The 26,646-nt window shown below is 46.1% G+C and overlaps 1 protein-coding gene across 1 annotated transcript; it reads left to right on the top strand.

Moving 5' to 3' along the window:
* The first annotated feature begins 12,102 nt into the window (after positions 1-12,102).
* LOC145537541 (zinc finger imprinted 2-like) lies at positions 12,103-26,137 on the top strand. The gene is made up of 6 exons (XM_081568242.1): positions 12,103-12,283; positions 16,659-16,762; positions 17,366-17,413; positions 20,771-20,897; positions 21,092-21,184; positions 22,610-26,137. The coding sequence occupies exons 2-6, from the start codon at positions 16,730-16,732 to the stop codon at positions 23,560-23,562; spliced, it is 1,254 nt and encodes a 417-aa protein (XP_081424368.1). The 5' UTR covers positions 12,103-12,283; positions 16,659-16,729; the 3' UTR covers positions 23,563-26,137.
* Positions 26,138-26,646: the final 509 nt, after the last annotated feature.

Here is a 26,646-nt window from a genome sequence, read left to right as displayed (position 1 = left end):
GGACACCCAGGATGGAAGTCACTGACATCACCTCATGTCAGTGTGTCTGTCACTCCTCTGCTCAGAGTCTGCAGCCTGCAGCAGCTGTCCTCACCTCTCTGTGCCTCAGTTTCCTCATCTCTAAAGCGGGACAATGATAGTATCCATCTCAGAGAGTCATCATGAACGATCAGTTAAGCTAATACGTGTAAAATAGGAGAGTGCCTGGACGTGGCAAGTACTCAGCACATGTTAGTGTCTGTCACTGGCTTCATGATAAACATACTGAGTGTCTCAAGTATGGCAGCTTCAATAAACCCAACTGCTGTCTCTCTCAAGACTGTGGGCTGTGTGTGAAACTCCCAGGGCTGGGGCAGTGCAGCTTGGTGCAGTTGGGCAACCAGGGTTCTTTGACCTCGGTGCTCTGTGCCACGTGGCTGGAGAGGGCTCACCCTCCCCCATACACCCAGTCCATATTTGGGGCAAGGTGGGGGATGAGGAGAGGGGAAGACACGCTTCAGTCCTTCAAAGGGCGACTCCTACAAGAAGCCCGGATCACTGTTCCTCACTTGGCCAGAGCAGGTCACGTGGCGACAGCTAGTTGCAAGGGATGCTGGGAACTGTAGTCCTTAGCCATCCAGTAGCTTCTGTTACTATCGCAAAGGAGAATGAATAATGTGTCCACCTCTGACTGGGGGTGTTACGTTAATTTGTCCCCAGCACATGTTGTGATGAACTCATGAGTGAATAAATGTATTCTTCAATTCTGTATTTCTCCTCCATGGGCCAGAATCTCCTCTCCTCTGTTTTTTTTATGCAGATAATTAGAATGAGGATGTTTTCTTGGGAATTGACCATGCGGTAGGCAACAACCCAGTGTCTTTACACATGTCGATCCCCTTAATGCTCACGACCACGTGGCCAATTCTGTTATTCTGTCTCTTTCTGAGATAAGAGAACAGAGGCACAGAGTTCCTGTCCCATGCTTCAGGTCACAGAGATCATAAGGAGCCAAGCCAGGATTCCAATCCAAGGAGGCTGACTCTAGAGACTGTGCCAACAGGACTTAGCAGTTAAACAACAACAACAAGCCTCTGTATCAGACTCCTTTGGTGGCAAGCAACAGAAACCCTGATTCAGGGCCTTTGCACTGGCTGTTTCCTCCCCCTGCAGCGCCCTTCCCCCAGGGTTTTTCTGTTGTTGATTCAATCAGCATCTTTTCCAGTTCTTCCTTGCATGCAGGTATTGTTGACTTCACCGCTTATGAGATATTTATGACAGTTCTTTGGTGCTGGCTGACTTTAAGATTATCACCAGTTTCCAGCCCTCTGTTACTTAGGAAAGCACACACTCATTTCTGAGAAGTCTAATGATCACCCATGAGCTTCAGCACTTCAACAATTTGGAAGACTATAGAGTGAGTTTTCTCTTTAAGATAACCCATGCATTTCACAAGAATCCCAAGTCATAACAAGGTGTATTCATTAAAACAAACAAACAAAAAGCCTCTCTCTCTTTCTCTAACTTCTACTTTTGAAGTTTTAATTTTGTGGATATTTATAATCTATTCATCTTGAGAAATTTCTTTCAAAATTTTGCCTTGAAAGACCAGATTCCAGGGGTACAAGCACATATCCTTCCGACTTATTAAAGGAAAAGTAGGAGAGTCGGTGAGGTGGTGAAACCCCTGGAACTCTTGTGCATTGTTATGGAAGTGTGAATTGGTGCTGCTCTTTAGAAGAGAAAACTGGTGGCTGGCATAACTGCACATATGCATGTCCAACCCCAACAACCCAGTATTTGGGTATATTCCCTGTAGAAATGCATATTAAGCTAACAGAGGGTGTGTACGAAGATGTTACACGACACCTCTCACACTGTTGGTGGGAATATAAACTGGTGCCGTCACTCTAGAGAACAGTGTGGAGGTTCCTTACAAACTAAAAATAAAGCTATCGTATGAGCCAGCAATCCCACTCCCAGGCATGTACCTGAAGAAAACTCTACTAGGAAAAGACCCATGCATCCCTATGTTCAGAGCAGCACTGTTTACAACAGCCAAGACATGGAAGAAACCTCAGGGTCCATCAGCAGACGAACGGATGAAGAAGATGTGGTACATATACACAACGGAGTATCACTAAGCCATCAAAAAGAATGAAATGATGCCATTTGCAGCAACATGGATAGACCTAGAGATTATCATACCGAGTGAAGTCAGGCAGAGAAAGACAATTACCTTATGATATAGCTTATAGATGGAAATTCATACAAATGGACTTAGGAAACAGAAACAGACTCGCAGACATAGGAAACACACTTATACTTACTGAAAGGGAAAGGGGTTGGGGGAGGGATAAATTAGGCCTTTGGGATTAGCAGATACAAACTGCTATATACAAAAATACATAAGGTCCTGCTGCATAGCCCAGGGAGCTCTATCTAGTATCCTGTAATGAAAACCAATCTGAAAATTCATACATATTTGTATCCGAATCACTTTGCTGTGCACCAGAAACTAATACAACATTGTCGTAAATCCACTATACTTCTATAAAACAAAACCAAAAATTAACTCACATATATACACGTGCTGTCGCTTCGGTAGTGTCTGTTCTTTGCGACCCTATGGACTGCAGCCTACCAGTATATATAGGCTTCCCTCATGTCTCAGACAGCAAAGAATCTGCCTGCAAAACTATAGATTAACTCATATATATAGACTCAGTTCAGTTCAGGCCAGTTGCTCAGTCATGTCCAACTCTTCACGACCCCACGGACTGCAGCACACCAGGCCTCCCTGTCCACCACCAACTCCCAGAGTTGACTCAAAGTCACATCCATCCAGTTGGTGATGCCACCCAACCATGTCATCCTCTGTCGTCCTGTTCTCCTCCCACCTTCACTCTTTCCCAGCATCAGGGTCTTTTCAACTGAGTCAGTTCTTCACATCAGGTGGCCAAAGTATAGGAGTTCCAGCTTCAGCATCGATGTTTCCAATGAATCATATGTATGTGTGTGTCTTGGTATATATATATGTGTGTGTGTGTGTAAACTTTACATATATACCTGCATATGTATAAAGAATGTTCCTGACAGGTCCATTCATAACAGGCCCAAAGTGCCAGCTACCCAAATACCTACAGCATTTCTCAGGTTTTGTGCTGGGACTCCATTTGATTAAGTTCTGACGAGAGTCTATCCTGAAGGGTAAGGACCATCTTCAATAAACAGGCCAGGTGGGGTGTGTTACTACAAGTGTGTGCCCATTCCAAAAGACTGTCGCTTGCCACCATCTTGGGGGTTTTGCGAGTGGGCCATTGTGAGCACAAGTGAGTGTGTGGGTGTTTGGGAGAGGGGTCCACGCAAGCCTGGGTGTCACTGTGCATTTGGTGAGTCTGCAGGGCGGGACCTCAGCCCCTAGGCCTCCCGCCCCACCCCCGGGCGTCCAGGCCCTTGTGTCTCTGCAACTCAGGAGTAGAACACAGTTCTTCGCTGGCAAGGCCACGTCCCGTTTCCTGGAAGCCCTGGGCCCCGGCGGGTCCAGGTGGGGGAGTGGAGGGGAGGGACGGGTGTTGGGTACCAGGGGGAACCCCCCCACCAGGGAGTCAGGGATGCCAGGACGCTAGGCTCACAGAGGGGGTGTGAGGCCAGAATTCCCAGTCCTCCGACCCTGATGACAACAAACTTGTTGCAGGCAATTTTAAGCGCTCGATCTGAGCACCCGTGTGGACTCGGGGTGCACGGGGGCTCTTGAGCCGCTCCTTCCGCGCTTTTTCCCTGGTGGCTCCCAGGCCCCTTTGGAGGACCCCCGCCCCACGCGGGACGCCCCGGTCCAGCACTGCGCCAAGCCCCACCCCACCCCGACTCCGTCCGTGCCCCTGGGCACCCGGGCCAAGTCACAGCCGGGTTGGGGGCAGCGGGGGGCAGTCCCGCGCCGCGGCTCTGAAGGGTAGGGGACGGTGCTCAGGGCTGGGGGGCCGAGGGGACCGGGGATGCAGGGGGAGGCGCTTGCAGGCGCAGAGCGAAGGCGAGGGGGCGCCCTGGGAGCGCGTCTGCGGGTGCGGGGTGGTCTCGAGGGGGCGCGGCCCGGCAGCCTGGGAGGGGCCGGCCGGCTGGGCGGTCGCGCTGGAAGGCCCGCGTCTCTGGGCCGGTCTGGCGCGCCGGCCGCCTGGGCTCCGGCGGAGGCCTGCTGCCACCTAGCGGCGGGATGCGGGGGCCGGGCCCTCGGCGGCCGGCGCGGAGGGGCCCTCGCGGCTGTGTTTTCCCGGCCAGCGGGCAGCGCGGGCTTCAGGCCCGGGGCCACAGCAGGGACTCGGAGACCCCGCGCAGCGGGTGGTGGACGAGGTCTTCCGCCCCTCATCCCCTAAGAACAATACAATTGCCGTGTAGTCGCTCAGTCGTGTGCCACTCTGTGCGACCTCCGTGGACTGCAGCCCCCCAGGCTCCTCTGCCCAGGGGCTCCTCCAGGCAGGCATACTGGAGGGGGTGGCCATGCCCTCCTCCGGGGGATCTTCCTCACCCGGGGACCAAGCCCGCGTCTCTTGCATTAGCCAGCAGGCTCTTTAGCCCCCTGCCACAGGCGAAGCCTGAGTGACACGGACTCAGGAAGAAGTTTTCACTTTTGCAACTAGGTATGAAAGAAGCAGAGGCGGCTCTGACGTCCCCCAGGGAGTCGCAGCGGGGGTGGGCGCAGCGCCACACTGTTTCTGTTCCCAAGCCGGGAGGGGGCAGCAAAGGGATTGGCGGCGAAGGAACTGCGGCTGGATTCTAACTCCTGCTGGAGATGTTCCAGGTGCAGTCACCCAAAGCGGGACCCTGAATCCTTGAGCTGAACCCCCTGAGGAGCAGAAAACAGGGTGGCGGGGGAAGCAGAGTGGGTGCAAAACCTACGTCAGGCGTCAGCTGCCACGTGTGTATTTTTAAACAGGGACTAGGGACTCCTGGTTTCAGCAATGCCATCTGCTTCACGGTGGTGTTCAGTGCAGGGTTTCAAGTCACCTAGAGGCACAGCCCCCTGAGATGAATGTGAAGTCACGACTGGGGAAATCCTCGAGGGCCTTCGGAAATGATGTCGCTCTGCTTTCGGGAGGAATGAGGCCCGAGGGGGAGATGAGGGCCTGGGCTCACGTGCTCGCAGGTCTCCCCTCCTGCAGGACCTGCTAGTCTCCTTTCCCCAGGGAGTCCGGGGAGGGACTCCTTTCACCAGCCTCCTGGCAGTCTGGGTTTGGTGTGTCCAAAGGAGGGAAAAAGGAACTCATGTTTGCCACCTTTGGGCCAGGTATCAAAATGGCCTTTCTGAGAATGGATTCACGTTATCTGTCTGACTGAGGCCCTTCGCTGTACACCTGAAGCTGATCCACAGCAGAGACCTGCACAACAATCCCCAGCCTCCCCAGCCAGCCAATCTCTCCCCAGGGAGAGATTCTTGAATGTCTCAGCCACCAGGGAAGCCAGCAAGTTAGGTACATAGACTGCAAATCCTAGCCCCTCTTTGAGGCACTCACCTCCGGGTGCTTCCCTGTGTCTCACACTAGACAAAACACATGCTAATAAATCTTTGTCGATTTGGCTCTCATTCACCTGTCTTGGCTCAGTTTCTTTCACAGAAGTTGGGGTCTATATACCTAACTTATTTGGGGGAGGGCAGAACACTCCCCTCTCTCTAGACACCAGACAAGTTTTCTGTGGATTCCCAGGCTGCCGACACTTCTGATATATTGGCTACAAGTTTGGGATTCCTCAATTCCCTCAAGTTCTGCTATTCACTAGAGGGGCTCACCGAATTCAGAGAAGTGCCGTGCTCACAATGTAATAGTATATATATGAATATATACATTAATAGCAATTTTTATTCATTTGGCTGCGCCCGGTCGAAGTGGCAGAAGGCAAACTCTCAGTGGCAGCATATGGGATCTAGTTCCCTGAGCAGGGATTGAACCTAGACCCCCTGCACTGGGAGTGGGGAGGCCCCATCTCAGGACCACCAGAGAAGTCGCTGCGATGCTCCAATGCAGAGATGCACTGCACTTTGTGGTCCTCGGGGCGCCTCCTCTTCCTGCACCTCCAGGAGTGTCTCCAGGGAGGCTCATTCAAGCATTGAGGGTCCAGTGTCTTTGTTAGTGTTTCATTATGTGGGTCCCGGGTCTTTGTTAGCATTTCATTATGGAGGCTTTGTTGATTGAATCATTTGCAACATGATTGAATTCCATCTCCTGTGCCGCCTTCTCCTTACTGGAGGTCAGGGTGCTGTTTATCGGCCACTCAACAGGGTCGGGAGGAGTCGCACAGGGCTGGGCGACTTCACTTTCACTTTTCACTTTCATACGTTGGAGAAGGAAATGGCAACTCACTCCAGTGTTGTTGCCTGGAGTATCCCAGTGTCGGCGGAGCCTGGTGGGCTGCCATCTATGGGGTCGCACAGAGTCAGAAACAAGTGAAGTGACTTAGCAGCAGCATGAACATTCTCAATCCCTAGGCTCACGACCCTTCAGATGTGCTGTGTGTTTGTGTACGTGCTCAGGCTCATACATGTTCAAAGATATGCACTAGACGATCACACTGTACAAAAGCATATGCTGCATAGCTCTCAGCCCACTGGGTCTCAGCTGGGAGTCGTTGTCTGTCCCAGGAGGGTGCCTGGCAGCATTTGATCACAGTTTCAGGACAGGGGATCCGTGGGTAAGAGGCAGAAGACGCTGTTTCCAGCAGCCTGGGATGCCCAGGCCGTCCCCCCAGTCACCCAGGCCCCCGTGAACAACGCTCTGCACTTAAGGAGGCCTCCAGTAGACTGAGTGGGATGCGTTCTACAATTCACTTGAACATTCAGCTTTTCTATGGATTTCGGTATTTATTAGATCATCAGTTCAGTTCAGTCGCTCAGTCATATCCGACTTTTTGTTACCGCCAGGCACTTCAGGCCTCCCTGTCCATCACGAAGTCCCAAAGTTTACTCAAACTCTTCTCCATTGAGTTGGTGATGCCATCACACCATTGCATCCTCTGTCATCCCCTTCTCCTCCTGCCTTCAATCTTTCCCAGCATCAGGATCTTTTCAAATGTGTCAGCTCTTCCCATCAGGTGGCCAGAGAATTGGAGTTTCAGGTTCAACATCTGTCCTTCCAATCAACATTCAGAACTGATTTCCTTTAGGATGGACTGGCTGGACCTCCTTGCAGACCAAGGGACTCTCAAGAGTCGTCTCCAACACCATAGTTCAAAAGCATCAATTCTTTGGTGCTCAGTTTTCTTCATAGTCCAACTTTCACATCCATACATGAATACTGGAAAAACCACAGCCTTGACTAGACGGACCTTTGTTGGCAAACAATGTCTCTGCTTTTTAATATGCTGTCTAGGTTGGCCATCACTTTTATTCCAAGGAGTAAGCGTCTTTTTATTTCATGGCTGCAGTCAGCATTGCAGTGATTTTGCAGCCCCCCAAAATAAAGTCTGACACTGTTTCCACTATTTCCCCAACTATTACCCATGAAGTGATGGGACTGGATGCCATGATCTTTGTTTTCTGAATGTTGAGCTTTAGGCCAACTTTTTACTCTCCTCTTTCATTTTCATCAAGAGGCTCTTTAGTTCTTCTTCACATTCTGCCATACGGGTGGTGTCATCTGCATATGTGAGGTCATCGATATTTCTCCCAGAAATCTTGATTCCAGCTTGTACTTCATCCAGCCCGGCATTCCTCATGATGTACTCTTAGTAGATCTTAGGTATACTAATTTTAAATAGACAGCATAATAAATTATGCAAAGCATAAAATATACACATACAATAAGAGTTGTACACAGTACAATGGAATATTAGCCATTAAAAAGAATGAAATAATGCCATTTGCAGCAACATGTGTGGACCTAGAGACTGTCATACCGAATGAAGTAAATCAGACAGAGAAGGAGAAATATCATATGGCATCCCTCATATGTGGAACCTAAAATGAAATGATATAAATGAAGTTACAACACAGAAAGACTCTCAGACTTAGAGAAGAAACTTATGCTGTGTTCTTATGGATAAACTTATGGATAACCAACAAAGTCCTACTGTATAGCACAGGAAACTTTGCTCAATGTTACGTGGCAGCCTGGATGGGAGGGGAATTTGGGGGAGAATGGATAAATATATACATATGGCTGAGTTCCTTCGTGGTTTACCTGAAACTATCACAACATTGTTAATTGGCTATACCTCAATATAAAACAAAAAGTTTTTTTTTTTTTAAGTTGTATAAAGATATGATGACTGAGTGAAATATTTGCATGGGAGCAAGAACAACGGGGGTGATATCATGTTCAGGGTGATGATTTTCCCTTTTGTCTTAATAATAGTTTCTTTCAGCAAATAAGAATCAAGATTAAAATGTGCATAAATTGCTTTTATATGATTACATATTGTGACATCTTAAATATGTATGAGTATATAATCCCTTTATCTACTCTCACTGCTCTGGTTTTAACATAAGGAGTTAGAAAACCTTTTAAGACAATGTAACCTCCTACTTATGTTCTCTTAAGAGGTGCCACTAATAAATCGAACATGAAGTTTTTAACTTTTTATTTTATATTGGAGTATAGCAAGTTAACAATGCCGTGATAGTTTCAGGCGGACAGCAAAGGGACTCAGCCACAGATACACATGTATCCATTCTCCCCCAAACTCCCCTCACATCCAGGCTGCCACTGAACACTGAGCAGAGTTCCCTGTGCTCTACAGCAGATCCTTGTTGGTTCTCCATTTTAAATACAGCCGTGTGTACGTGTCTGTCCCACACCCCCTGATCATCCCTTCCCTGCATCCTTCCCCTCAGCAACCATAAGCTGAACATACAGCTTTTCAACACTTGACTCTGTGTCCTGCCCCTGGCAGGCACCCTGGACAAGACACCCACACATAAGAAAATATTTGTGAGTTACCTTCAGCCTAGAAAATAAGAACAAGGGAGAAAAACAAGATCCAGAACAAGATATGAATTTCCAAGAAGTTGACGTGCACTTAAGGTATGTGTGTGACTTAAGAGCTGGGAGTCTCCTGACCTCTGGATGTTTCATGTGGATTCTGAGAAAAAATGTCTGCTTCTTTAATTAGATGGAAATGTACACAACCACAGAGAGCTTTGCATCAAGTCTGACATTTAGTGCATGACTCCCTGGGACCCTCCAAGCTGGGTTGTTGACCTATTTTTCCTCTGGACCCCAAGCTGTGTTAATTCCTCGATGACTTCTAATCAGGAATCAGTGATCCCTGTTGGAAATGCCCTTGTTGCTTCCCCCTTACCTCCATTCCTCCCTCAACCACCTTTATTTCTTACTTTTTGGGTTGCTGTTGTTGTTCGTCACCAAGTCACGTCCAGTTCTTCGCTACCGCACGGACTGCAGCACGCCAGGCTTCACTCTCCTTCACCATCTCCCGAAGTTAGCTCAAACCCATGTCCATTGAGTTGGTGATGCCATCCAACCATCTCATCCTCTGCCGCCTCCTTCTTCTCTTGCCTTCTGTCTTTCCCAGCATCAGGGTCTTTCCCAAGGAGTCCACTCTTCGCATGAGGTGGCCAAAGTATTGGAGCTTCAGCTGCAATGTCAGTCCTTCCAATCAATATTCAGAGTTGATTTCCTTTAGGATTGACCGCTTTGATCTCCTTGCAGTCTAAGGGACTCTCAAGAGTCTTCTAATAGAATTGTAGCCAGCATATATAAACTGCCTGTGTGGATCTCAGACACCACTTTAATCATTTGACATGTGATGGGGTTCAGGATACCTCACTCCAAAATATGGCACCTGGTATATTGAAGGTGAAGCAGTTTGAGAAAACAGCAGAAGGAAGAGGTTCACTCTCTTCCCCTTCCCCCTTCTTCCATGAAACAAGCCATAATCCCCTCATGGGAGAGGTACCCTCCCTATAGCAGGAGGAAAGGAGCATTCTTATCTCCAAAGGGTGAGGAACACTTCCAAGAGGAAGCCTAACACACAGGCCTTGCTAAGTTTCTGCCAGCTTATTACACTCACCACTTATTCCTTAACCGATCATATTCTTCCACAACTGTCCACACCTCATCAAACCTAGTTTGAAATACTCAGGTCTGTTTCTTTACGTCTTCATTTCCTTAGGAAGGCTCCTCTGTCACTCGAAGCATATTAAAATAAGTTGTAAGCTTGTCTCCTCTTAATCTGTCTTTGCTGATTCATTTTCAGACCCACACAGCGACCCTCAGCACGTGGAAATAAAGATTTTCCACCTATACATACTTTGATTCTTACATTTAATAACTTGCTTTCCTTTTATTGTAGAAGGACAAACTGAGGCTCAGGGAGCTTGAATGACGTCCAAATTGTAGGTTTTCAGATAAAATGCATAGAAGGGCACTTCTGGGGAATCCCCTACACCAGGGGTTTGTGAGCTGCACGTGGATACCTAAAATGTCATCACCAAATCTCAGGTCATAGGTTTTCTCTTAAGTTCTCTTCCTGGAGTTTTCTAGTTTTGGTTTTACATTTGGGTGTGTGATCCATTTTGAGTTAATTTTTGTCACAGGTATAAGGCCAGTGTCAAGAATATTAACCATTATGCCATCATCATCATAATCAACATCACAATGCATAACATAATTATTGCACGTTTCACTGTACTTTCCCTACATATCTCGAGGCCCTGATAAATGTTCTTTAGTTAAATACAAACGGCTCCTCAACACAGGAAAACATATTCTACCTTGCTCATGAAAACTTTCTCAACCCTAGTTTTGGAAAAACTGAAAAAGCATCCTATAACACTGAGAATGCTGGTTTGCTCACACAGGCTGGTGGGGGTCTGATATGCAAGCGTCTATGGAAGGCAGTTTAGAAATCTTTGTAAAAATGACACACACATTTGCTTTGTGGCTCAACAATTCCACTCAACAATTCCACACACCAGCAGAACTGCTGAAGCTCCTAGTTGTGCACAGAATACTGGAAGCAAAGGGCTGAAAACAACGCAACCACCCAGTAGTCAGAAATGGGTTAAGTAAATCAAGTCACAACAACAGTACAACAGAGTTCAAATAGCTGATCAAAAACACTAGGCATATTCTCTTTGTACTGATATAAAAAGGTCTCCAAGATAGGAAAAAATGAAGGCATAGAACAATGGGTACTGTCTGCCACTTTTTGTATAAAAAAAAGTAGGAAATGAGACTATGAGTATTTTTGCAACTAAAAATATTTCTACTGTTTTTGTACAAACAAATAGTTACATATAATATGAATCTGTGTGGCATCATGATATATGTGTTATAGTTGACTCTTTGAGACCCCCATGGACTCAACAGTCCATGAAATTCTCCAGGTAAGAATACTGGAGTGGATAGCCGTTCCCATCTCCAGGGGAGCATCCCTACCCAGGGATCGAACCCTGGTCTGCCTGCATTGCCGGTGGTTTTTTACCAGCTGAGCCACAAGGGAATCCCAAGAACACTGGAGTGGGTAGCCTATCCCTCCTCCAGTGGATCTTCCTGACCCAGGAATCGAACCAGCGTCTCCTGCATTGCAGGCGGATTCTTTACCAACTGAGCTTCCAGGGAAGCCTTATATTACTATCAAGGAAGTACTAGTATCACTTAAGTACACATTTTAAGCTACAGCATATACCACATTGTGTCACATTATAGGTTGTGTTACATCGTCACATTTCTTACTTAGAAAATATATTTTATATTTAAAATATTTATATCTATTACAGATAAATATCTACCGAATTTATAGTATAGATATTTATAATATGTATCAATGATAATCACATGTATGTGTGTATAATGCACATATGTATATACGCACATATCTCTATTTACATATACATAAAGACACTGTGGAAGGACACTGAAATCATGTTCACACTTTCATAATTATTCAGTATAATTATTCATACATATTCAAATAATTGCACCGGTCACCTGAGTGTTCCGTGGTTTTATAGCATGAGAATTTGGTCGGTGGCACACACAAAGTGAGAAGGCTTTTCACTGCATACTGTTTATTTTGAAACCGTTTTAAACCACGTGCTAACTACTGCCAAAACTCGTAAAGCATCTAAAGGAAGTAGTCCTCCGGCCCCTCCCAGCCCTCTCTAGGCCGCGTGGTCCTCGCGGGCCCGCCCAGCGGAGCCGGCCAGAAGCGGCCTGCGTTTTCTGCGCGGCGCTTTCTGCACCGGCCGTCCCACAGGGCGCATGCGCAGACCGCTGGTAGCGCCTGCCTGGCGGGTTTGCGCTGCAAGACCGAGGTGCAGAGGTTCCGTCAGGCGAGGGTGTCCGTCTGCGAGGTGAGCGCGCGGCGTCCTGGGCCCGGACGCAAGGGAGAGGCCCTGGGGGTGAGGGCCCGGCTCGCGGGCAAGGAGGCGCGGGCGTCCTCTCAGGGACGCCGGAGCAGACGCTCCTCTTCGCGGGGAAGTCGACGGAAAGGGAGGCGCGAAGTAGCGGCCCTGAGGGGAAGGGGTGCGGGAGGCCGCCCTGGCCAGGTCAGCTCTGAGGAGGACGCGAGGAAGCGGCGGCCTCTCTGTTGCTCACGCCCCGGCTTCCTGTCAATGCTTCCCCAGCCGGAAGGCCTTCCACCCGCTCTCCTCCTCCCGCGTCGCACCTTCCTCCCCGTCCCAGGACCCAACAGCCCCTCCCTTTTTAGGGCCTCTTCGCTCTCACCCCCAAGAACGCGTTCCTTGGTCCCTGAGGACCCTCTCCGTCCTCCTCTCGGACCCCTGCCCTCCCCTTCGAGGACTCCCCGGGCCTTCCCCTTCAGACACACCTGTTGGCCTCCTCAAGGACTCCCGCCCTAGAAAACCCTCTTTCCCCCTCGAGGACCCCTCCCTTCCCTTAACCCCCCCCCGTTTGGAGGGGCCCCCAGTTTACCCCCTCAGAGACCCCCTGCCTTCCCCTCAGAACAGCTTCCTTCCTCCATGAGGACCTCCACCCTCCCCTTCGACGATGCCCCTCAGCCCTCTTCTTCTAGGACCCCACTCTCGCTCTCCCCCACCAGAACCACCCTTCTTCGCCTTTGAAGACCCCCGTTCCTCTCCAGACCCCCTGGCCCCTCCCCCCAGCCTCCCCCACATTCAAACTCCCCTTTTTTCTTAGGACTCCTCCTCTCCCCTCAACACAGTGCCCTCAGCCTTGGCCCTGCCATTATCCCTCCCCTCTGTCCTGCTCCTGCCTCTCTCCGAGCTCCACCCCCTTTATGTCAGAGGTGCTGCTTCGTTCAGCTCCCCCTTTACCTCCTGTCCCACCTTCCTCTGTGTTTTCCCCCTGGCTCTGGCCCACCTCTCCTCTCCCAGCCCTTACCCTCCCTCAGCCTTCCTGCGGTCCCCCACTTCTGCCCTGGCCCTGGTCCCTCCTTCCTGCCCCTCTTGCCTCAGACCTCCTCCCTCCATCACACCTCTCCTCTCTATATCCTTTCGCTCAGTCCTGGCCCCTTTCCTCTCCTTAGTTCTGCCTCTCCTTTCTGCTCCTCTGCCTCAGTCCCACCCCTTCTCTCTGGGCGCCTACTCCCTGGACACCTCTCCTAGCCCAGACTGGTTCTTCCTCTTTACCTTGCCCCCTTCCTCCTCCTCTGGTCCAGCTCTGCATTCTGCCTGGCCTTGCTTTCCTCTTTTCCCCATCCCTCAGCACTTTTCTTTTGGTGGCTCCCTTCAGTCCCTGCTCCCTCCTCCCACAGCCTCAGCTCACCTGGAATCTCCTGGCCTCCACTCCCTTCTCCCAGCACTCATCCCCATTTCTCTGAACTTTCTTCCCTACTCTGAAATCAAGGAACCCACCACCACTCATGGTTTTAGGGACTCTTTGGCTTTTTTTTCCCCCAAGTATTTAACATTAGCTGCTTTTATGCCTACTTTTCCCCTCTGGGCGAGGAGAAGGGATTGTGACTCTCTGCTCTAGCTTGGGACCTGGCTAGCCTAGAGAAGCAGGCTGCCAGGATTTCACAGTCATTTCTGCTACTCCTTTCTCATAATCTTATGCTGCAGCCTATAGAGATAGAAATTCAGTGGGGGTATCATACATGCAAAAAAAGGAAGTAATAGCAAATTTTAAATTCATGGTAGGCGGAAAAGTGTTAAGAAAAAATTATAGTCTTCTCATATGTTATCCCGGGACACGACTTAGCGACTTCACTTTCACTTTTCCCTTTCATGCACTGGAGAAGTCAGTGGAAACCCACTCCAGTATTCTTGCCTGGAGAATCCTGTGGACAGGGGAGCCTGGTGGGCTGCCGTCTATGGGGTCGCATAGAGTCGGACACGACTGAAGCGACTTGGCAGCAGCAGCAGCATCATATGTTATCCCAGACTAACTTCTAGTTCGAGAGTTAAAATGTTTAAATAAAGAAATAAGAAAATATATTCGAATATTTAAGTGATCTCTGCCTTTTTCTACAGATTTGTATGATATCTTTATATGTTTTGCATAGGGATCCAGTCCTTTGTAGGATGAATGTATTGTAATGATCTTTCCTCATTTTGTATGAACTCATTTTTAAAAGGATCTTCTTAGGTGGTTCATCAATTTGTTCAGTTCGTTATGGTTTGGGCTTCAAGTCTCTTCCCTTCAGTGCCATTTCTGAGATTTCTCTAGCCTGTGTCTGTGGATCTTCTCGACCTGACACTGACTGAGGCAACAACCGTTCTGTAGATGTGCAAATCTGTGTGAATATTCATTTAGGCATTTGTGTGAAATGAGCTAACTTCCTTTGATTCACATAACCTCTACTGTCCAGTTAAACTCTGCAAGCCATTTGTGAGTCTCTCTGTGTAATTTCTGCAGATCCGAAGGTTTCTGACTCTCTTCTTCATCTGATAAGACTCAGCCCACCATCTTCCACAGCAGTGTGCTTTGAAGCAGCCTGCCTTTTAGAGTATCTCCATCCTTTGAAGGGTCAAGCTGTAAAAATGCTCCACGTGAAAGAGGTTTTGGATATCTCGAGGAATCCCCAGCTTGTGATCAAGAAAAAAATCCAGAAACCACCCCAAAAACAAACCCAGAGGCTCCAAGAGTTTCTCATCAAAACTTTAGGTCTTTTCAGTCCCTGTCGGTTACAGGACCTCCCCAAGCTGTGAGCCAAATCCAGGATCTCTGCCGGCGATGGCTGCAGCCAAAGATCCGCACCATGGAGCAGATGATGGAGTCAAAACAAATACACAGTCAAAGAAAAAAAAAAAGAGGGCATGCAGTATGGGAGATATGAGGCCTGAAATTTAAATTCTGCCAAAATTTGACTGGTCTCTTAGAAACTCAAAGTTAACTAGATTGGAACTAAGGGCATCTCACTGATGATAGAAGAAAGCCATTCACTCCTAATAGCCCTTTGAATGAAACTGATACTAAAAGCAAAGCATTGTGTGTGTGTGTGTATATATATATATATATATACATATATATACACATATATAAAAATAGACAAGGGGAGAAAGGCAAGGGCACAAGACGGGGAAGTGGACCAGTGGGATGGGTTGATTACATTGAAAAATATAAAGAAGTAAATTTGAAATAAACATGAGGGTCATGTATGGCTGAATGGTGATGTATCAAGGATTATGATTAGTCCAGTTTTGTGCACCTGCATTCGTTAAAAGGATTTTGAAGATGCTAATAGTAAACATGTTGGACACTTAAAATGTACTACATTCTAAATATTTTATAACAGTGCTTTACTTCTCTTAGTAGTTCTTGAGATAGGTATTACCCTCCTTCCACAAATGAGAAGACAGAGGCACAGGGAGGTTGAATAACTTAACCTGTGAACATGTTAGTCGTTCAGTCGTGTCTGACTTTTGACCCCATGGACTGTAGCCTGCCAGGCTCCTTGCCAGTGGAATTCTCCATGCAAAAAGACTGGAGTGGGTTGTCATTTCTTTCTCCAAGGGATTCTGTCTGAGCCACCAGGGAAGCCCAACTTGCCTGTGGTCCACAATTATTAATAGTAATTGGCAGTCAGGATTCAGACCTCCGTGGCTGGCTCCAGAGTCTGTCATCTTATTAATCGTGGCTGTTAATACCACCTCCAGTGGACATAGGGCATATGGTCCCAGATAATTTTTAAACTTGGTCAAAGGCAGAGCCTTTGATGGAGCTCAAATTCAAGAGAAGGGAAAGAGCTTGCTAGGGTATGAGAAAGAATCTATAGAATAGTGAAAGGTACTCTTGGAAAGAGACCACAAACAAGGAAGGACTTCAGGTTTCCTGAGGGAAGGTGGTGGTTGTCTTCTAGATCCCTGAGTGAAAAAGATGTAGTAATAAGAGTTGTGGTCTTTTTTTTTTAATACCTGCTTTGTGCTCCACATATGTAATGTTTAACCCTTACAGGCGCCCATAGAACTAGAGATGATTGTAATTTTCATGTTACAATTGAGAAACTGAAGTTCTCTGGTGACTAAATGGTTGGTGAAACTAGGCCCATTGATAGAAATAAAGAGGGAACTTTTGCTTTATTTGGAAGGCACTGAAAATCCGTGGAAGCATTTAGAGGTGAGATATAACCAAACCTCTTTTCTGGAATTGCCACACTGAGCTGAGAAATGATTTTTTTGGTCTTTCTCTTGTCATAGGAAGTGCTGCTTCTGCCCATGGTAGGTGAGGGGTTGGCAGGCTACTCTCTGTGTCTGTGGGTGCTGCCAGGCTGGACTCAACTCTGTGGTTATTCCTTCTCCCTTCTAGGGTTCTCTGCTCCAAACTGTGTCCTTGCAGAAGAGAGAAACACAAAACACCACCAAAAGAAGGACACAAAGATGTCTGACAGGAAGCCATTTGTTAGATCTCAGGTGAGTCAGGTTTTCTTCTGACTTAGTTCTGTAGTGTGAGGAGCTCCCCTTTCTGATTTCTAGACCTCCTCTATCTAATTAAACATCCTCATTTCCTTAAAGTCTTTACATAAACTTTACGTAACTGAGCCTTTCCCTGGCTTCTGTATCAGAATTTTCTTCTGACTCTTTGTATTTGCTTTCCTGCTTTTTCTCACACTTATTGCCACCACCACATACCACATCTTTAATATTTTCTCTCTTCCTATCTCTTGAATTAATTTTTCATTGTTTATTATTCCATTTTCTCTCCACTTTTGACTTAGTCAAAGCAACCCTCGTGTGATTTGTACTATTATTATGCTCCTTTTTGTATAAGAAATAACTGTTGTGAATTTTTAAAAATTTGCTCCTTCATGTTCTTGTTAAATCATGTTTTGAAACCTAGAAGAAGCTAACATGCTGCACTTCCTTTAGAAAAAAATTCACGGGTGGGGGGAAGCGTTTGACAATTAGGAAAAGAAAGTGTTTAAAAATGCTCCTTGAGGAAGAGCTAAGGGGAAAAGGGTTGAGAAACGTTGTTCTAGATGATCTGTTCCTGAGACTAGCCCTCTGTCCCTGCAGTGTCCGTGTCTAGGATCCCAAGTGAAGATGCCCACAGAGACGACTGAGGTAATAAAAGAAAATTTGTAAGTGGGTATATTGTGACAAACTGGGGGGCATCTGCCCCATGTAAGGGGCAGCTATGACTCAGCTTCAGCTGATGGTGCCATGTGAGAATGTGAACCCTGATCCCTAGATCTTCTGATTTTTTAAAGTGAAGTCAAAAAATCCAGCTAATAATATGAATTATACTAATATTTTGGTGTTGGCAACTAACAAATTTTGAAGAAAGAATAAAGAACACATGTGGGCCAAATAAACCCCTCTATAAAAGCTGGGCAGTCAGTACATGCTCTCTAGTTCATTGATCTGCATAATGTTTCCGTGAAAACACAAAAGATGTATATTTTTAAAATGGGTATCATGGTCTTCGGTAGTCTTCCAATACCTGCTTTTTACATCCAGCTTTCTGTTACCAAGAATGTTGCATGTAATTGTAATTAATTAGTTTGTATTACTGGATTTTTCTGAGGTGTGATTATGTGTGTGTTACTCGCCCAGTGATCATGGCATCTGATGCCATCACGTCATGGCAAATAGATGGGAAAAGAGTGGAAACAGTGGCTGACTTTATTTTTTGGGGCTCCCAATTCACGGCAGATGGTGATTGCAGCCGTGAAATTAAAATACATTTACTCTTTGGAAGGAAGGTTATGACCAACCTAGACAGCGTATTGAAAAGCAGAGATGTTCCTTTGTCAACAAAGGTCCATCTAGTCAAGGCTATAGTTTCTCCAGTAGTCATGTATGGATGTGAGAGTTGACTGTAAAGAAAGCCAAGTGCCGAAGAATGGATGTTTTTGAACTGTGGTGTTGGAGAAGACTCTTGAGAGTCCCTTGGACGGCAGGGAGATCCATCCAGTTGATCCTAAAGGAGATCAGTCCTGGGTGTTCACTGGGAGGACTGGTGTTGAGGCTGAAACCCCAGTCCTTTGGCCACCTGATGCAAAGAGCTGACACACTGGAAAAGACCCTGTTTCTGGGGAAGATTGAGGGCAGGAGGAGAAGGGGATGACAGAGGATGAGATGGCTGGGTGGCACCACCAACTCCATGGATATGAGTTTGGGTAAACTCCGGGAGCTGGTGATGGACGGGGAGGCCTGGTGTGCTGCAGTTCATGGGGTCGTAAAGAGTTGGACACGACTGAGTGACTGATCTGAAGTGAACTGAACTGAGTGACTCAGTTGTGTCTGATTCTTTGCAACCTCAGGGACTGTAGCCTGACAGTCTCCTATGCCCATGGAATTCTCTAGGCGAGAATACTAGAGTGGGTTGCCATTCATTATACCATAGGATCTTCTTGACTGAGGGATTGAACCTGGGTCTCCTGCATTGCAGGCAGATTCTTTACCATCTGAGCCACCAGGGGAGCCCCAATATCATCATACATTTATCTCTTCTACCATAAATGAGTGTTTGGGTCTTGCCTAGATTTTGGAGGTTAGAAGACAGTACACATGAGCAGATATACCTAGGAATAGGTACATTTCTGGACCCAAAAGTGGTTTACCACTTTACATTTCCCTGGTGGCTCAGACGATGAAGCATCTGCCTGCAACGCGGGAGACCTGGGTTCAATCCTTGGATCGAGAAGATCCCCTGGAGAAGGAAATGGCGACCCACTGCAGTACTCTTGTCTGGCAAATTCGATGGACGGGGGAGCCTGGTAGGCTGCAGTCCACGGGATTGCAAAGAGTCACACACAACTGAGCTCACACATAACTGAGCAACTTCACTTTTAGCATCTTTTAAGAGGTCTCAAAAGCCCACATTCTAAGATTTTCGTTGGTGGCTCAGTCAGTAAAGAATCTGCCTGCAGTGCAGGAGATGGAGGTTCAATCCTTGGTCAGAAAGATCCCCTGGAAAAGGAATGGGAACCCGCTGTGTAGTATTCTTGCCTTGGAAATCCCATGGACAAAAGAGCTTGGCTACAGTGGATGGGTCTCAAAATTTTGAGTCAGGCACGACTGAGCAACTACACCACCACCACCACCAACAGTCCCCATTCTAGACAGTATTTGGTATTGTCAAACTTCTTAATTTTTGTCAGTTGAATGGGTGTAAAGTCATACTGTGTCATTTTGAAATGCATTTTCTCATTATAATAAGATTGTCTATCTCTGCATATTTATGCACTGTTTGTGTTTTGTGGATGAGTCACTGAGGCTTAACCTAGCCACACTGACCGAGCTATAAGAGAGAACCAGAACGTAAACCCAACTGTCTCTTTTTCCTGAGACTGGGGTATACTGCTCAACTTTTATTTGCATTTTTCTCTCTTTATTAAGGAACTTAAAAGGATCTTTCTCCTCCCACACAGATCTCTAGAAATTCGCAGCAGGAGCTGTCTTAGAAATAGTCCCACTTCTCTCAGACTTCAAGACAAAAGAAAGATATACTTATTTTTTCTCTTTCTTTTCTATGTTTTAAATTATGAAAATATGATAACACATTTACAGGAGGCTTGGAGAGTTCACAACAAAGTTCCATATAATTCCACTATGTGGTGGTTGGTGGTTTAGTTGCTAAGTCATGTCCAGTTCTTGTGACTGCATGGACTGTAGCCTGCCAGGCTCCTCTGACCAGGCAAGAATACTGGATTGGGTTGCCATTTCCTTCTGCAGGGGTCTTCCCGAACCAGGAATCAAACCTGAGTCTCCTGCATTGCAGGGAGATTCTTTACCAACTGAGCTATGAGGGAACTATGAGGGAAGTCCTACTATAAATTACAATTAATGTTTAAGTAGAAAAATTAAGGTTTTTAGTTGGACTTTCAATATCAAACTCAAAATTAATAGAATGAATAAAAGTAGAAGTCTGTGGTAGATCTGAAAGCAGTACGAACAAATTCAACATACTTCAGATTTATATAGTTTTCACACAACAAGAGAATCCAAATTCTGTTCAAGTTCCCATAGACTATAAACTAGGAGACACTGGAACATATCCAGGAACATAAAGTGCAAAAATGTCATGGCCTGAAGGTATTGAAATCATATACAGTCTGTTCTCGTATCACTGTGGAATTATGTTAGAAGTTAATACCAAAAGATGTTGGAAAATAACCCACATATTTTCAAGTGCAGTGTGACGTTTCCCAAGAGAGATCTTTGACTTAGCCATCGAAAGCCTCTATAAAGTTAGAAGACTGAAAGAAACAAGAGGGTGATTGCAGAGAAGAAAACATTTTAATGAGAAAGACTTAAAGGAAAGAAACCCTTGTAGGTCCCTGAAACCTTTGGATTAGAGTCTTTCTGCTTGTCTGAATGCGTGCTTCATGGTCAGTCCCCTCTTATCAGATACCTTTCCCCCTCTTTGGGATAATTCCGGATTTCAATCATTTAGGAGTATATCTGGTATTTCAGGAATTGGTAACCTTCAAGGATGTGGCTGTGGACTTCAGTCCAGAGGAATTACCCTACCTCAGTGCTTCTCAGAGGAAGCTCTACCGGGAGGTGATGCTGGAAAATTACAGGAACCTGGTCTCCCTCGGTAAGCTGTGATGACCAAAATTGTTTCCAGACATTGGCATATGTCCCTAGTGGCAGAATCTTTGGAAACAGGCTTTATTTTTCTTGTGTGTAAATTTGCACTTGCCTGTTATCTCAGAGCCTTTAGAAACCAGGCTGGGAGTTCCTGAGGGTACAAGACAGAACCCCCAAGTTATAAGTCTCCTTCTTCAACAGGGTACCAGTTCCCTAAACCTGACATTATCTCACAGCTGGAAGAGGAGGAGTCACATGCTAGGGAGGAAGACGGGAGTGCAGTGACATGTCCAGGTGAGCAGTGAGACCGGGATCTTGGGGAGACAACCCTGCTTAGTGAGCAGGGGCTGGGAGCTGGTCCTCAGAGCCCACTCAGCTTAGGCAGAGGGCTGGTAGGTGCTTTCACCTTAGGGGCTCGTGTGGCCACGCCACATCATGCTCACTCAGTACTTCTTTTATCTCCTCTCTGAAGCTCATCTCTTCCTCTCCTGCTCAGCTCCAGGGAGGCCAGTTTTCCTACCCTCTAATGTTCAAGCCCCTGCATTCATTTGTGCCTTTCCCCTGACAGCTAGAAATCAGAGGTCTTTCCTCTGTCACGGAGACAAGCGAAAACCTTGGTGTGATACCACTGCTCTTTCCAGTCCTCAGGGAGTTGACATTATAAAGCACACATCAGGTTCTTACCACTCCCAAAAGAAAATCCAGACTTCTAGCAAAACATTTAAATCCGTCCCAGCCTGGCCCAAAAGTCACATCCAGCTTCATCTCTCATAGATACTCCTAGTAGAACCCTATATTGCTGCTCCCCAGGACTGTGTACTTCCATAGTCAGTGTCTGCTCAGAATAAGATTGCCGCCCATTTCACTGCTTTCTGAGCCCTAATGCCTTCCCCTGCCTGATCTTTTTCCATTCCCAGATGAAATTCCCCAAACTCTCCTTTTGTACATTTATAGCCTGATTAGAGTCTTTGTACAGACTTACGAACATCCAGGTGGATGATGCTTTGCTCGGAATCAGCGTTTAGTAAATGTTGAATTGAATGGGTAAAACGAGAGATTGGGAGCCAAGAAAAGAGTTGGAATTGTGTTGCTTTATTCTGAGTGAGAAGGTGTTGACCGGTGTACTCCAGTGTTTCCCCAATAGTCCTACAGAATTATGATAATCGGGGTTCTTTACAAAAAAAAAAAAAAAAAAAAACCAAAAGTGTTGCCTAACAAGATCAGTTCGAGAAATGCTACCTCTTACATTTCCCTTCTTTGAGATCTGAGATGCTGCTTAAGGGATCTGAAGAGTCCTACAAGAGTGAAAGCTGACTTGCATCGTACGGTATCTCCCGGATTGACCTGACAGTAGAATCCCTTTATGGCCACAGTTGTATTAGTTCCTCCAAAGTGCAGTGATGTACCAAGCATGGTCTGGAAGTTGCAGCCAAACCCCAGTCCCCCCTCTTTCTCTGGTTTCCTTCTCATTCTCTTGTCAGTGCCTCTGGCATCTTTGTCAATGTTCAGTCCTCCTAGATGGTCTTTGCTGCCTCACCCTCACCTATCCTTGCTTACTGTCTTCTTTATCCTTCTCCCATTCTCTCCTTAGGTTCCTGGAAAACTCTCAAACCTCTGTACTAACGCGTCTGTAATGATTGGTCTCTTTCTTCTGTTTCTACTATAATGATGTTTTTCTCTGAGTAAAAAATAGTAGAGGACCTTTTACATTTCTTTTAGGTTGTGAGGACCAATCTGAAACCAAAGATCTAACTCCAGAGCAAAGCCTGCCTGTAGAGAAATCATCCTCGGGGGCAAGAATAGAGGATTTGGAGGCAGGTGACTCCTTGTGTGCCCACACGAGAGAGTCTTGTGCTGATGTTCTGCTGGAGTCGCACCAGGTCAAGCCGGCAGAAGTTTTGAGTCCCACAAATATGAGTGACCCCAAGACCCTAACTCAGGAAGGAAGCCACGAGGGTGATCAACTAGAGAAAAGCTCAGAACTTAAGAAACCATCGGAGAGTCTGCTAGCAGAGGGTCCCCAGGAGCACACTACTCTTGGAGTCTGCACCAGGTCCTGCCTGGCCCACAACTCATTTTTCCTCCAAGAGAACAAACACTATAGATGTGAATTTTGTGGGAGAGACTTCAGTACCCGAGGAGGCCGGGAGAAGCACCAGCAAATCCACACGGGGAAGAAGCCCTTTGTATGTAAACGGTGTGGGGAGGCCTTCTACCTCATGCCGCACCTCAGCAGGCATCAGAAGACTCACTGGGATGGGAAGTCCTTGACCCAGCGTGCAGATGTCTACGGCCGCATGAGCGTTCAGAGGGAGGACTGCCATGAGCGTCTCGAGTGCGGCAAAGCTTTCCTCCAGGCTGTGCATCGTCTCCAGCATCTCAAAGCCCACGAAGCAGCAAGAGCCCTTCCACGTGAGTTACCCCGAGACAAGATGTATTTGATTCGATATAAGCGGCAGCACGACTACGTTGGAAAAAGAGCCCGTCAGTGTTGCGACTGTGGCAGAAGGTTCCGACAAAGTTCACGCCTCATCCAGCACTACAGGATTCACGCTCAGGAGAGGCCTTACCAGTGCCAGCTGTGTGGGAAGTGTTTCAGCCGATCCTCCTGCCTCACTCAACATTACCAACTCCATTCTCAAGAGAAGCCCCTGGAGTGCCATTACTGTTGAAACACGTCCAGTCAGAACATTCTCAACCTCTTAGGCTTTCTCCTGGAGAGAGACCCTTGGAGTGCTCTGAATGAAAGAAGGTCTTGCACCAGCCCTCCCACCTTGTTAACAACTTGAAAACGTGTCATGGTGTAGTCAGAAAACAGCAAGCGGTTGCAAGGGGATAGAACAGTCTTTTTGCAGACGGACAGTCAGCACGTGTGCCAGTCACTGAAGCAGAAAACCTTACAGGGTATTTTTGTCACATGGGAAAGAAGCCGATAGATTTTGTCCTTCTCTGGTGGTGTCCATAGAACAGAGAACCTCGATTTTGACATCCCGACAAAAAATGTGTGACTGGCAGGTGTGCTCCAGACAGGAACTCTGTTGCCTGAATTTTTACAGAAGTATTGACCTACAATATCTTTACCACATGGGATTTATCAGCAAAGGGCATGGTAAAAAGGTGTGTGAGGTGTACCTATGGTGATAATCCACAAAGCTGAAGTAATTGGTAATGTACTTACATAGACGTTCATAATTTTGAAAACATTGCCATGTGTTTTATTTGATCTCTTAAGGAATGCTGCACTGCACCTGTGTTGAGGATATTTATTTCATATGTACAGATAGAGCAAACTTGAAACTCCAGGTTGTCATTTGATTTGACCTGGGTTGTAAGTGATGGGGCAAAAACAGAACCCCAGCTTGGTTTGGTTCGATTGTTTGGTTTTTGAGAGTCCCTGAGATACTTATTTTAAATCTTGATGCTCAACCCAGGTTTGTTTTATTCCTGCCACATTCTCTCTGAAGAAAAGTAACATCTGTACTGACCGAAGCCACCTTTCTTTTTAGTAATTTCAGTGTTATTTCATGTTAAATCAGATGGGGACACTTGTGGTATTAGGGGGTCAAAAAGATTTTTAAAGTGAAATTCTCATAGCCATTTCTGTTACAATTTAGGATTAGATGAATTTTGGGGACACTGATCAGGGAAGTATATTTTTGCTAAACACTTTCTTATAATTGGTCTTGTAGATCGTAAATCTGCTACTGATCAAGTAGAATTTTTTGTAGTTTTATATTTGAGGGCTTGGGGTTTTGTATTTTTGAAAAAAGAAGGAGTATTTGAAAACGGTTTCTGTTGTTGGACTCGGGCATCATCAGCACAGCCAGCTTCACCTAAAGTCCTATTTCTGTGCTGAGCAGACCTCACTCAAAAGTAATGAGCCACGAATTGCACTAAAAATCTCTTTCATGCCATAGTGTTCTAATGTAAAGGTTTTGCATCACTGACTTGAATGATGGTCAGATGCAAACACACCTGGGAACCAGGTGACCTAGTGTCTCAGAATCTGACTCCTGGCCTGGCAGGGTGGGTTGTGTCTGTTGTTATTCACTGCCGTGCTTTTTCTCATCCTGCTGTTTCTGACCTATGATGTGTGGCTCCAAAGTCATGAACTTAAAAACCAACATGAGTCATTAGGGCCTGCACCAGCCAAATGAGCACTTGATCCACATGAGTGCTCACTACACAGCCCCTCATCCTTGTTTCCCAAGTTCCTGGTGGAACAGCCCTCACTGACTGGCCCTGTTTCCTCCCATGGACCACCCTCCCACCCACTGTATATTTGTTTCTGATCCTGCCACCACTACCTGAAGGGAAGATAATGTCAGTATGGCTTATTGTTGATGTTGTTAATTAACCTTCATTTGTTTCTCTTGCTGATTAATAAATATCTCTCAGGAGAAACTTTCAGCAGAGCTTCCAATTTCTCCTCCAACTTTTACCTACTGAATTCTAGAATCTAGCAAGTGGGTTTTACCTACAGCAGTTTTTACTCTGTCATACTGGTGATTTTTTCACTTTTCTCATCCCTTCTGCATTTAGTAATTAGAATTCTGTGAGGAAAAGTTGCTCCCCTAGATTTTTATTCAGTAATTTATTTATATAGCATGGATTTGTGGCATGGGCTGTAATTCAACATGACCATTACTTATTTTAGAATTGTTCCAGCTCTGGCCACTGGGAGTCCTTTTGAGTTGGCTCCTGTGACTTTTCAACAAGACCTCATCCTTTTCTGAATGGTTGTAACTGTAACCTCCATGCACTCCAGGAAGACCCTGTCATTTCTTTATGATGACTTCTACCTCACCACTACCTTGTGAGATCTGCTGCTTTCCCTGGGATCATAGCTTCACTCACACCCTTATCAGTCTGCCATCCCATTTCTTCTTTCACCATTTTTGCTAAATCTCCATACTACCTCAATTATTATTAGCTTAACACACTTTCTTTCAATTGTGTCATCTCTGTTCTTTAAACTTCAGTATATCTACCTAAGAAGGAAAATTTTAAATCAACTCAAACAAAGGCTCTTACCCAGACCATAATCAGATTTTCCTAGTCATTGCCGAGATGTGCTTTTATAGCTGGTTTGTTTGAACCTTGATCCAAATGTGCTCTATTGATTGCATTTGGTTGTCTGATTTCAAGTTTCTCTTAATCTAAAGCAATCTCTTCTCACTTTTTTTTAATGCCTTGTGTGACCCCAAGAAGAATGTAGAAATATATTTCCCCCCTCTCTCCACCCAATTCCTAGTATAGCTAACAGCTTTTATATTCCTTATATTAAGGTTTAACTGTTTAAATTTAGAAGCCCTCATTTTTTAATTTATTTTTAATTCTGATAAACACAAGACATAAAATTAACCATCTCAGACATTTTTAAGTGGTCAGTAGTGTTAAGTAGAGCCACATTATTGTGCAGTGGATACTCAGGACTTTTCATCTTGAAAAACTCAAATTCTGTATCCATTGAACAAGAACTCCCCATTTCCCCGTCCCTCCAGTCATGGCAGCCATCATTCTAGCTCTCATTTTTTTTAAAGCTTTGTGTGATTAAGCCAGTAGTCCTGGAAGAAACTAGGTCAGTTGTCCTGTGGAATGTCCCCCCTTGTAAATGTGTCTGTTTGCTTCCTGTGGTATCCTTGTCCCTCTCTCCCTGTATTTTCTGTAAATGGAAGTTAGTGCTAAACTCTGGAGAATTTAGTTTGATTCGTCTTCAGCTGCTTTGGCAGGAATACCTCGTAGGTGGTTTTGTG

The sequence above is a fragment of the Giraffa tippelskirchi genome, chromosome Y (assembly GCF_054371585.1).
Source record: "Giraffa tippelskirchi isolate mGirTip1 chromosome Y, T2T-mGirTip1v1.2.pri, whole genome shotgun sequence".
Lineage (NCBI taxonomy): Eukaryota > Metazoa > Chordata > Mammalia > Artiodactyla > Giraffidae > Giraffa > Giraffa tippelskirchi.
Note: the sequence above shows the minus strand (reverse complement) of the source record. Positions and strands in the feature narration are given on the sequence as shown.